Source organism: Fusarium fujikuroi, chromosome FFUJ_chr03 (genome assembly GCF_900079805.1).
Source record: "Fusarium fujikuroi IMI 58289 draft genome, chromosome FFUJ_chr03".
Lineage (NCBI taxonomy): Eukaryota > Fungi > Ascomycota > Sordariomycetes > Hypocreales > Nectriaceae > Fusarium > Fusarium fujikuroi.
The window spans coordinates 1,623,396-1,636,366 of NC_036624.1; the positions used below are offsets into that span (position 1 = coordinate 1,623,396).

At 48.5% G+C, this 12,971-nt stretch overlaps 3 protein-coding genes; 2 read left to right on the plus strand and 1 right to left on the minus strand.

The window, feature by feature from the left end:
• Positions 1-169: 169 nt before the first annotated feature.
• FFUJ_02642 (related to exo-alpha-sialidase / neuraminidase) lies at positions 170-1,937 on the minus strand (the record flags this gene model as incomplete). XM_023574398.1 has 3 exons in its annotated part: positions 170-1,293; positions 1,344-1,601; positions 1,655-1,937. 3 exons carry the CDS (start codon positions 1,935-1,937, stop codon positions 170-172), a joined length of 1,665 nt encoding a protein of 554 aa, XP_023427759.1.
• A 4,011-nt stretch (positions 1,938-5,948) lies between these two features.
• Positions 5,949-9,275, plus strand: FFUJ_02643 (related to amino-terminal amidase; the record flags this gene model as incomplete). XM_023574399.1 has 4 exons in its annotated part: positions 5,949-6,084; positions 6,187-6,513; positions 6,566-6,578; positions 6,635-9,275. 4 exons carry the CDS (start codon positions 5,949-5,951, stop codon positions 9,273-9,275), a joined length of 3,117 nt encoding a protein of 1,038 aa, XP_023428785.1.
• A 2,047-nt stretch (positions 9,276-11,322) lies between these two features.
• On the plus strand, positions 11,323-12,840 carry FFUJ_02644 (uncharacterized protein; the record flags this gene model as incomplete). XM_023574400.1 has 4 exons in its annotated part: positions 11,323-11,575; positions 11,629-11,710; positions 11,760-11,920; positions 11,975-12,840. 4 exons carry the CDS (start codon positions 11,323-11,325, stop codon positions 12,838-12,840), a joined length of 1,362 nt encoding a protein of 453 aa, XP_023427760.1.
• Positions 12,841-12,971: the final 131 nt, after the last annotated feature.

Consider the following 12,971-nt stretch of genomic DNA (forward strand, 5'->3'; position numbering starts at 1 on the left):
TTATCACTATAGAACTCCTATGCCCACCATCTGTATCGTAGCGATCTGAGGCACGTCGTGCCTAGATATATTGACCAAATAACTCCAAGCTTGAACCAAACCAAAAGTTTCTGTAATACCGTGATTACCGGCACGCAAGCTCTTCACGTGAATATATAGCATTTTATCATCATCCATAAACGCGACTGTTGCCGCTTAACAAGGGAGACTTGTTTGCTTCCCGCCTCTTGAGGTAGTCGTCACTGAACCCAGCCGGCACCTCAGTTGCTAGGACTGTACCACCTCCTAGCGGTCGGTCTTGAAACCTTGGATCCAACACAGCCAACGGCCTGGAGATCCTTAGCTCATGTCTAGGATCATTATCAATCGCTGATATAGGGGTTGCTGATAGCAGATTCAGCTGTGGGGTCCCCTGCTTCTTGGGAATGATGAGTTTTGATAGAGAAGGAAATGCGAAGGATGGCTTGGTTTTGACGGCTTCGGGGGCAGCAATTGGAGCCGCCACTGATGTTGGTGGTCTAGTAGCTGGATGATGTGGTACAGGAGAAGGGTCGCGGCTCGCAACACGCGAGCTCGAAGTACTCAGAGATGCCACCTCCGCGATCCGCTGGGTGTCAGTTCCTGCAGGCTCAGCAGCGCTGAGATATGTCTGTAGAGCATATGAATCGGGGACATTGGATCTCATGGTATGCCGGAGGGAACTCGGTGCCTTAGCATCAGGAAGGCGGCTGACGACCCTGGGGATGTAGGCTGGGTGTGCTGGCAGTGCAGCATTGGGACCATTGCTTTTCGAGTGCGGTGCATAGTGATAGCTGACCTTGCCATTAATACCGCTGCCGTCTTGTTCGAAACTATCGTAATACTCTGCGTTAGACATTGTGCGGATGTGGTTTCCATTATGGTCATGAGGCTGCGCGGAGCGCCCGGGATATCCAGCATTGTCGGTAAAGTAAGAAGACTTGTGAATGCCGTACATAGAAGGGTCATTCATTGGTGCATCGGGAGGTGGTGATTCAATCTTGATTCCTGCACCGCGGCGTTGTCGACTTCTTCGACAGTACATGAAGATAAGCCACACCATGCCAGCTATGCCTAGGCCGCATCCCACAGCGATACCGACGATTGTGCCAGTTGTCATAGACCCAACGGGAGCACCACCATCACCAGGCAGAGTTTCGTTGGTGCTAGGATCAGTAATATTGATGAGTTTGTGAGTGAAAATTGTGCCACTAAGGCCAAGTATATCGCCTTTCTTAGGCTCTTGAATACAGCCAGCTTTCAATGCCACCAGAACTAGGTGCTTGTTAGTTTTATTTCGAAGAATCAGCATACAGAGAACTTACAGTTGGCCAGATACTTTTGATTCGATGTTGACTGCAGACAGCCAATACACTGGTTGTAACTGGAGCTTTTAATGACTGAATCTTCGGCTTCGCAATAGTCGAACTGGTTATCGGGGGTAGTCTTCAATAGTGATGCCGTCAGAGCATCCTCGAGAGAGCCACATGAGCTTTCAATGTTGCAAGGGGAATTTATAGTACCCGAGTCTGCCGCATCTGGGTAAGAGTACAGGCAAACATCAAACGCATATCGCACGTTGTCTGCACCATCACCATGTTAGCGAGGCCAGAGGCTGTAACATACTGAGACTCACACAGAAACCAATACACATCGCTTTGTTCTTTCCACGTGGTATCGCTCTTCTGGAGACAATTGAGGCAGTTTTTAAACCTGATGCCATTCCCTGAGCTTGAATATTCATTGTCCTCGCATACAACGTCTGTAGAATTTGTCGTAGAGGTTTGAGGGTTGGAAGTTGTTGAATTTGAGCCATCCGAACATAGAGCGGCACATTCTGACTCCGTTGTGAAATGAAGGGCAAAGCTAGAGGAAGAAAAGAGAGCTGTTGTGCTCAGCCCAAGAAAAAGACCCCGCATTATGAAGTCTTCGTTTCACTTTGAGCGGCTCGGTATGAAAGACGAAGGCTGGGACTCGAAGAAGGGGGAGGACAACTGGTCACGGAACGACCCCCAGCATGGCAGGCTGTGGTGACAACCTCAAATTTTCGAACGCGGTGGTGAGGCAAATGGGTACAGCAACTGATCCTCGGTTTACCAATGCAGGCCTGAAAGTTCACCATGAACCAACATAAATGTAACAAGTAAAATGGAGTGGGAAGGCAGGCTTCGAAAAAGGCATGTGGGCATCATGATTGATTTATCAAGCAGGTGCCGCACAAGACATCCTTGGTACAGCATTATCTGTGTGGTTCGAGCAATCCGACAATTGCTGGGATTCAAAGTTTAGCTTGCCACATTCAGTTGTCAGCTCTCGTCTATGTGGTAGCTTTCGGGATGGGCTGGATCTCGAAGTGTCCTACAATAGGATGGACAATCGCTAGACTGAGGGGAACAAGGTGTAAGAGTGTGCCAGCTCAGAATAGAAACCGAGTTAAGAGCTAACCAATGGTGTTTGCTGTTTCAATCCGGAGACCCCTGAAAACCCCGGCAACTGGCCAATCAGTACTTCTGTGCATGCTCTCTGGCGGTTAAGACTATGCGTGGGCAGGGGTGGTAGTATTTGGCGAGCACCACAATCCAATCAAGACTCTTCTGCAAAGCGTCGCAAACGCCGGCCAACTTGCGAGGCCAACACCTACTGTGTAAGCAGTCAGGCAGTACTCCGTAGATGCCAGGCTCTGCACAACACTTCCGTAGTGACTTACTGGCAGATTGATCGACCGTTGAGGCCGGTTCCAAGGCAATAAACAGATAAGCGATGTTGCAAGTTGTATACGTCAGTGATCTTCATTTGACTCTTCCATCCAATATTCCTACAAAGGCTACTCCTGACACATTATTTCGTCTTCTCTTGTTCTCTTTCTTAGTTATCATTTTAGCGCGCGTGTTCACTCCCCAACCACCCTGCGTCAATCCTTTGCGTCGCTATTTTGGGTATATTGTTCTCGTTCCACGCGAGGTACAGGCGCTCAGATTGCCGCAGACGCGCTAAACCCTGCTGTCCATTTGTTCCCTGTAATATGAGTTAGTGTTGGCCAATAAGATTCATGTGATAGTGATGGAACTGCATATCTAGCTAGCTCGTCTAAAGTATGTCGGTGCGGCAAGGATGTTGATTCATCCGACGAAGCGCCATGGTCTTGTTCTGAGTCGTCGAATGTTGAAAAGCCCATCTCGCTATTGTGTTATTATCGTGCTAGCTATCGATGAGGCTTTTAAAATAGACGCCATTCCCATGGATCCGTTTCAAAGTTTTGGAATGACCAATTTACACTACAAGCTCTACCTAATCCGTCAACTCTATTGGCCTTTGATATTATAACACAACACTCTTTCCAAAGTTTGGTCGTCGAACTTGAATTCCTTTACAGAAAAATGGGGACATACGAAAAAGGAAAATGCCATGGTAATAGACTCTTTAAATATGGTTGACACAAATAGCACAAATCCTCACTGCTGAGGCGGGACCACAACGCGGACCTGAAGATATAGGGTAAGCTGTTTGTGTAGACTCGATCACCCTTGCTGGATTGGATATCTACAGTTGATCTTATTGAGCTGACAAAGGGCAAGATGTATTCCTGAGTGACAGCCTACTGGGTGGGTGTGCAAGGCACCAACCTGAGTAGTTATGTCTATTAATCTTGATCATATTGGTTTTGTCCACTGGTATAGTTCGCCATGACTATCTTAGTACTTGGACAATGCCTAGCCAACACTGCAAATTGGGTGTATAATCATGGGCTGATCATTCTACTACGTAGTAGACCTCCTCTCAAGTGATATCTGTCTACCAGGAATTTCGCTCAAGTCTGGAGGTCTAGAGAAACATTTGACATGGCAGTCATATCCTCGGCACCGAACCGTTCAAAGACAAAATGCAAACTTGCATATGTGTGACTGAAAACACAGATACGATGTTAGCCTCTAGAACCCACGTCTTTTGTATTACTTAAACCTGAAACTAAGTTTTGATCATCCAACATCGCTAATAGGATCAACCACTGACATGATGATCAGCGAAGAGAGTCTCCCTATAATTACTGCAGAACCAACTGCAGTGTTTGACATGGCTTTTATATCTTACTGGCAGAGAAGGAACATGAAACAAATGAGAACCAACAAGCTCCTTCATCGGCTGTTGAGATGACAACAGAGTTTGGCGCGCGGCTGTCACCTTTATAAGCATAGAGCTGGACAGGCTTCTGTTAGTATCGAATCATGACATTCAACGTGACCTTGTGAATTGAATGCTCACGTGACCATTACGTCCTGTGATGTCGCCCGGCACCCATTCCATAAGGTAGGTAGGTAGGTAGGTTGTCGGGCGGTGAAGGGTGAATGTATGACCGAGAAACAAGGGCGTCGAGGGATAAAGGATGGCATTATCAGCTGAGGGAAGAATGCTTGCCCATAGATTCCACTCGTTGATGGATGAAGGAGCCAAAGTCGCGGTCTACGTTCTGGTGTACTGAGTTTTATCATGACTGGCTGTCGTCATGGGTGGATATAATGCAACGTTCATCACAGACGGTACAGTCTGGAAACCGATAACCAATAGTACACGTTCGTTGGTCCCGGGATTTTGAAGTTCAAGGCGACGATCAAACATGTATTTGCGTTTGTTGATTGGTTTTAGTTGCTAGGCAGTAGACGACGGCCGTTGAAGTAACAGAAGAAAAACTAGGAGTGTCGTCAGAATTGAGTATAAAATAAATTGATATTATTAACTTCCGGATGGTTTCGAAATTCGAATTGATCATTTCCAAAAGTCAATATATAAGGAAGTTAATAGGAAAAACATAGAAGTGGTTGTCGGGAGAGCCCGGTGAATAGAAAGACAATCAGTCACAACAGCCTTCAGTCTTTTGGGGAGATCAACTCGAAGTTTTCACTCCAACATGTAAATGACCTGCAGGTAAATTGGAAGGCTGAACGGCGATGTACTCATGAACTATCACTTAAGGTCTAATGAGGTTAGATGGCTCTACGCCGACGCTGATGGTAATCACTCGCACTCCCTCGCTTGTTTCTCAGAGGTGATTGAAAGCAATGTGCTGTACAATCAGTGTTAGTTCTTGAAGCTGCATTAAGTGCCCAGGTTCTTCTGACTGGTAAAAAACGAAGCATCGAATCATCGCTGGTCAGAAATGGTTGTCACGAAGACAACACTGACCAGTGACATCAATTCGAGACCAACCAAGCGAAACCCAGATATGGTATAGAGGTTCCGGGAATGCGGGAGGACCAGGCCCGAACCCTTGTCGCGGGGTTGTTGGGCGCTTAACGCTTACCGTCCATTGGGCCCCGTTTTCTGGTAGATGCGCCCGTTGCTGGCAGCTGGCGGGGGTCGAGCGCTTCAAGGAGCAATTAAATCACCACGCGATGTGTGTTTAGCACTCGGCAAAGCTCTGCTGAGGCCCTGAACTGGCACACAGCATAGAACAGGGAGGATCATCGAGGCTCCTCTCAGCGCCTACCTTGCAACCCTTGTCACTCAATAGCTCCGAATACTCTTGTTAAGGCTGAGCCCATGGGAGTGACGGGTGATTCCTGAGCTTACATGCGGCACCAGTCTAGCGGCCTTCCCTTGAATTGTCAAGGACTTGCCCAGCCCCCAACTGTCACTAGATATACCCGTTGGTTCCTCGACCTGTGCCTAACGGTGGGCGTTCTCCACGATTATTTTTGCAATCCTACTTCTCTTCCTCCCCTTTAGTTGTTGATTTCTATATTTTACTTCTTTTGTTTTCTGTATTCTCTCTCTTGTTGTGGTATTCTCGGCCGCTTTGCTCGTTGAGCTTATTACAGCTCCGGGCCTCACCAGTCCAAGGCCTTGTTCTAGGGGAGACGTGTCGCCATTGCGGGGTCTTCATTCATTTCAGCGTCGCATCTATTCACAAACGACAATTCAGCGCAATCGCAATCATGAGAATTGGGTGCTTGCAGTTTGCGCCCCAGGTGGGAGATGTCGATAACAATTTGAACCGCGCCGATTCGGTATTATCGAGGGCAAACCCAGATGATCTGGATCTCCTTGTGCTGCCCGAGCTGGCTTTCTCTGGTAATTCATTTAGAGTGGATGAAGTTGATTGATTTCTGTTGACTTTCCTTCACTATCCTGTTCTAAGCACTCTTGACTATGCGATGCTAATACTTTGAGAAGGGTACAACTTCAAATCACTGCAAGATATTGCTCCATTTCTTGAACCCTCTGGCTCCGGCATCACGTCTCTCTGGGCCAGGACCATCGCCCTCAAATACAACTGTACTGTGACGGTCGGATACCCTGAGAAAGTCGACGTCACACCAAAGTGGCCCACAGGTCCGGAATATTATAACTCTGTTATTGTCGTCAATGGGGATGGCGAGACAATAGCGAACTACCGCAAATCCTTTTTATACCATACAGATGAAACATGGGCACTAGAAGGAGGGCAAGGATTTTACGAAGGCTTTATTCCTGGGCTGGGAAACACCTCAATAGGAATCTGTGAGTTCTTCTCTGTTTCCTACCTTGGAGTTATACTGACCACTTTGAATAGGCATGGACTTAAAGTATGTGGCAAGAAGAAGCGTGAGACGGTTTGGGTGACTTACTGACCGTTGAATAGTCCCTATAAGTTTGAAGCGCCATGGCATGCCTTTGAATTTGCCTATCATATCCTCGAAGTTGAGTCAAATCTCGTCATTGTGTCTATGGCCTGGAATACCAGAGAGGATCCTCGTCGGTTTACCCGCATGCCCAACGAACCTGACATGGAAACACTTACTTATTGGGTTACTCGACTTGAGCCTCTCATTCGCGCCGAGAATGAAGATGAGATTATTGTTGTATTCTGTAATCGCACAGGGTATGAGGATGAGGCTCTATATGCCGGTACCAGTGCAGTCATCGGTATCCAGGACGGCGAAGTTAGAGTTTATGGTCTTTTAGGACGCGGGGAGAAAGAGTTGCTGGTCGTCGACACCAATAACTCACCATACGCAAAACTTGTCTATCGCCCGGACCCACGAGGTGCTGGCATGGAGGCACCGGGAAGATTGCAACTAAACGACGAGACCAACAATCCCCGGTCCAATGAGGTCCGGCGTTCCTCAGAGGATTCAAAGAAAGACGGCCAGACAGAAAGTTCCTTGAATAGCGTGACCAGCCCACATCCTTCAGGCTCAACCGCACTAGGGCATCACATCTCCTCCATGTCTCAACGCTGCACTCTTCCAAAAGACGGATCTCATGACTCTACGAGAAGACGACAGGCGCCAACGATTACTATTCCTCCTGCCCCAGGGCTGGTTATGAGCAACTCAGCTCGTTCTCCTGGCACAGATAGTCTCAATATTCCTACACCGTCGGCGCCTAGCCCAACACCCATGTCTGTTCGACCCAGGCTCATAATTCCCGAATCACCTCCCATTCTACCTCACCAGTATCCGCCGGATCATCCCATCAGCGCCGCATCTCTGAGATCAGAAAGATCAGTGCGATCTAACATGTCTCAGGCATCCAATGCCACTGTACAGACACGCCCACCAGAAGATAGTACGCCATACCCTAATAGTGCAGCTCCTCTCAGCGGCTACCCAACGAACACTTTCAAGCTGAAAGATCATCCATATAATCATCGATTTACCTTTGCTTCTCCAGATGATGGAAGAACACCCCTGTCCCTTGATGGAATGTCCCCATCAGATGCTCAGCGGTTTTGGATGCCTCCCGATTCCACTGGCCCAACACCGCTTTCCGCTGGCTGGACACCCGCTACTGCAGTGGGCAGGAAGCCAGAACCATTTCCCTGGTCAGAAATCACCGGCGAAATACGCCCCCTCAGTACTGGAACATTACAAAACCGCAGCCAGAGCAATGCGACTCCAAAGGATCTGAGAGCATTCAGTCCCCTGTCGAATACTTCGTCGAACAGAACCAATGAAACAGTTATATCCGAATCATCTGAGGCATCTAGAGCTTCTAGATCGTCACGGGCATCTAGAGAGACAGCAAAATCACCGATAAAGCATGATACCAGTTTTGCCAGACCACCATCCCCAAAGTCCCGAAACGCAAGCCGTACAGGAACAAGGGAAAGATCCGATTCAGCACTTGAAGATCGTGATATCAGCAATGCTATTACACAGCATCTTGAGGAAATCTCTCAGCGTGCCGAGTCTGCCAGCAGATTAAGATCCGAGTCTGCAAACGGCTTGCGTGCTCACGACTGGCCTCATCTGAGAGATCGCAGCAACACTCGCCCTAGGTCTGCCATCATTCCACCGACAGAAGATCATATGATACCAATAGCTGCAAGCCCGAGTCTATTCAGGAACAACAACTACAGCGCGGATCGACCGCCTTCACGAGGAGGCTACCAAACCCGCGGGAAGCCATTGAATAACCTCGAGGATGTTCTTCAATGCATCAGCGGCGAGCGGGCAAGAACAGCGGCTGATTATGATGATTCGGTCAATACGACTCAACGCGCAGCAAGCCGTGGTCGAATGCCACAGCCCAAGCCTCTGGCAACAAATGGAGCTTATGATTCGGCGATGCCAACCGCGGAACGTTCCTCATCTCGTGACTCGACTCGCAACGAGCTACTGCATAGCAGAACGAGCCAGCATCGGTCACGAGGACGACAATCTCGAACAAGGAGAACCTCGTCAGGCCAGCATGGTCGTATGCCATCCCACGATAACAATCTCCCACGTGAGTTTGAGCGAGTAGAATCCGTTGTTTGTCCCAATTGCCCTGTTCATGGACGAAATCCTTCTGCAAGTGGGAACCGCCACACTGAAAGCGCACCTCCAATGAACTATCCTGCTTCCAGACCTGTTACTGTCAGGCCAATAACCTCATCGCCACCAGTCAGAACTGACTCCGCTCCCGCATCTGTATCTACTGCGAGTGCCATCGCCGAACGAAGCAATAATTCGACCAACGGGCCAACTCCACAACTAGATTACACCCCTTTGATCACCCCCGGACCCGGCGAAAAACCACAGGACAAAAATCACGAATATGTAACCAATGAAGTTGGAGAGGCTAGCGACTCGGGGTCATTTGCGGAGACGTTGCAAACTATTTCGACTCCAGGACGGTCTCCCGCCACACCTTCGTTTTTTAATCCCAGCACTCCCAAAGCTATGGTTTTCAAAAGTGAGGATTTGGAAGTTGACCCATCACTCATCAATAATCTCAACAACTTTGACATAGATTCAGGTTCTTTGCCTGAAGCAGACACTGTCCAAGTGGCATAATCTTCTGCTCGGGTATCTAACCCAGCGCAAAGCCCTTTCTGGCTTTTATTTTGATACTCTTTTCTCGCTCACTTTCTTTATCTCACGATACACATGTCAGCATTGCTTGTACTCTGCAATGAACTCAATGGTAGGGGAGGCACTTGGTAGTCTTGTCATGGATGCTGTTGACTCAACGAGGATCCTGAACAGTCGATGGCCGTGACAACCGTCTTGAGTCGGGATGAAGGACTCATATGACAACCCACTGGCCTTTGCTAACATGTTCATATACTTGTTTTTTGGGGGTGGGGGATATGGTATTCTTATGGTCACTGGAGGCTTGGCCCTCACAAAATTTTATTTGTTTCGCGACGTTGGACTGGTAGGCGAGCTTTGGAGTAGGCATTTAGCAGTTACGCAGTATGTAGATAATGAAACTGGATGGCAGTTGAATAAAGAAGACAAAACATCAGAATTGAAACCTTGAAGCCACTGAGTTCATTGCTCGTAAACATTAACCAAGGGTTGTTCGTGTTTGAAGATTTATATGGAAAGCTTATCAGTGCCTACTCCATCAAGCTTCTTACGGAGCCTTATTTGGGAGTATTCAACTGAGAAAACGAGGTAGCGATCATAATTCAAGATGCATTTGGATTGCGTGAGCGTCAGATGCTTTATACCAATACCAGTGAAGACAGATTCGACACTGAAGCCCAGAGCTTCGGTATGAGGTGGGGCCGAGATTGCGATGAGGCCGCCGAAATTATGGGAACTTACACATTTTTCTGAGGTTCCATGGATGTTTAGGTAAGACTGTTGGAGCAAGTGGTGCAATGCTTAAGGGAGGAGTTCATCAAGAGCGAACACTTTGGAGAGTAGTGACGAGCTTGTATGACTTTCTTCACCTCCGCATCTATGTGATGGCCACAAAGCCATTAAAATATCTATGCTTACAATACAAACTCGCTCAACCTCGTAGAAACCTAGTACATATTTACGAATAGCCGATCCATAATATCGAAAAGGAAATCGAGCAATGCCGGTGACATGTCAGTAAAAAACGGAATCTATATATCAAGCACTTCCGGCTCATAGTCAGAAATCAAAGCTTAAAGTCACCACCGATGTGCGGCGATAGGTGCCGTGGAGAGCAGTCCTGGCAGTACTCGAAAAGCCGTGAGAGGAGCGGTAGACAGTTGACAGGGCCATTTGGGTGGATGGGGTTTGGATAGTCGATAGTCAATCATTGGAGCCTGTAGCCGCCGGGGCTAGTGTGAAAGAACCGGGGGCCTTGCAGCATGGCTTCGATGGGGTTGGCGGTTGTCGTGATAGCGACTGTGAGTGGCTGGTTCCCCTCATATACCATTCTCTCTCAACACCGTCACAATTTGAGACTGGGATAAAGAACAGACCGTGCCGTAGATGCCGACCAATCCTAGCGAGGATCATGGTCGATTCTTCCCACAAAGTAGCTATCACCTCTCGAGGATGTGGAGGCTGGGAGAAGAGAGGTGGAACTTTGGCCCCAATCAGACATGAACTGCCTGTAGTCCTACATATGCGCCTCTGCAACCATAGCGGTGCAGTTGACGCTTTCTAGGCTTTTCATCACCACGCCATTTCAACTTATCACTTGCATCGCTCACATTGACTTGCTCTCTGATACAAGTTCTGCATACCTACAGCCGCGCTGGAACAGCAGATTCCCCCACAATCACTTCATTTTCCGCGCCAGACACAAGAGGCGCGGTTGGCCCCTGGCATGTGTCACACATGTCACCACGTCTCTGAGCACCTAGAAGCGAACGGGGCTGATATAAGAATAAGGCGCGGCCGATAGTCAACCGGCCCTCAAGGATCCCTCAAAGGCGGCAAACCTCGTCCTACTGCGCGCGCAGATAAAACTCTACTTCACCTATTATCTGGTGTAACACATCGGACCCATCCCCTCCATCGGACACCGTTCTCTTCAGCTTGGCCTCTTACCGCAAACGAGTAAAGCTGGTCCTCCCACTGAAGCTCATCAACCACTCGGCCTTACAACTTACCGCCGGCTTCATCAGCGATGCATGGTTTAACATTGATAACAACAGGCCTGAGCCTGCTCGGCCCAGCTGTTGCAATTCTCGTCGCAGACAATTCTCCTTGTGGAACAGTATGTGGCAATGTTCTCGATGCGACTACAAACGATGATGTCGTCTGCCAGGAAGGCGATTATACCAGTGGCGCAGGCATTGTTTTTCAACAGTGCCTGACGTGTGAGCAAAGCAGCGACTACACTACTAAGAACAATCAAACAGACCAGGAATACTACCTCTGTAGGTTGAGATCTTACGTATCAGCATGAAAATTGAGGACTGACCTTCTCTAGACAACTTGCGCTACGCAACCTCGTATTGCTTGTTCGGAATTCCTGACAATAAGAACACAATAGACACACCATGTTTGACATCGTCAGTTATATCCTTCTTTTGCACCCGACTTTTGTCTAACACTTGACAGAAAAGCCTGTGGGCCGTTCCGCAATGCCATAGTATACCGCAACTTATCCTCGGACGTCGAGGGCTACGACTATTGCGATAATTGGCCTATCCACGACACAGCTGATTTTGTTGGATGCACCGAGTGCCTCCAAGCTGGCGACAACCATTTCCTTGCCAATTGTACGTCTGCTAATAATGAATTCTCTCGCTGGCTCATATATTAACCATAAACAGTTATCACTGTTCTTCAAGCTGGATGTGAACAGAAACCACTGCCTGGTACCTTGGTCTCTACAGAAGGAAGCATATTCTCTAGAGACGACGTCAATGTCACAGAGCCCACGCCAGTTGCTTCCGTGAACCCAGATTGGCTCGACCAGGGTCCTATTAGTCTCGGTGCCAAGGTGGGCATCGCCGCTGGAGGTGTGGCCTTCATCTTATTTATCCTTGGATTTTGTATCATCTGGCGTGGTAGGAGACGAAGAAGGGCATTCCTCAGCATGCTGGAAACGAAACACAACAATTCCTGGCCTACCCCACTAACTATCCCTCGCGAAACTCGCGACACCCCTCTCAGCCAGAAGCCACTGAGAAGCTGGGACGAATCGCCGGTCAGTGTCCGATCCGAGCATCTGTTTCCGCACCATGTGTCACCATACGCCTCGCAGTATAACAGTCCAGTCAGCGCAACTGAACTCAAGCTCGCTCACTGGCCAGTCATGGCCCCCAACCAACAGATGACTCCGGCGATGAACAGCCAATCGCAATTTCCCCAGATGTTCCCTTCAATGTATCAACCAGATCCAAGCAGCTCCCAGATAGGGGTTGCTTTGGGTGGAGATGACTCTTCTGTCAACTCAGGCAACTCAAAAGGCAAGGGCCTCCAAGGGGAAGAGTATGAGATGACACCTGTGGACAATCCTCATGCGGGCATAGGGATATACCAGACGGGTGTCAATCCCTATGGAGAGTCAAGTCGGACGACTGCTCCGCAGCCAGGTTACTTTCCAGAAGGTTTCAACCATATGAATCAGTCGTACGGATACCATGACCCGTATGGACATCACGAAGATCCTGGCCGAATGGGTCGTGACCCGTAGGCTCGAATGTGCTACGAGCCTGATAACATGGCTGTCGCTCCTTTTTTTCTCCTGTTAGCTTGGCGTTGAAGGTTGGGATACCACTATTGATGTGTCACGATTTGAACTGAATGAAAAATATGTATAATATA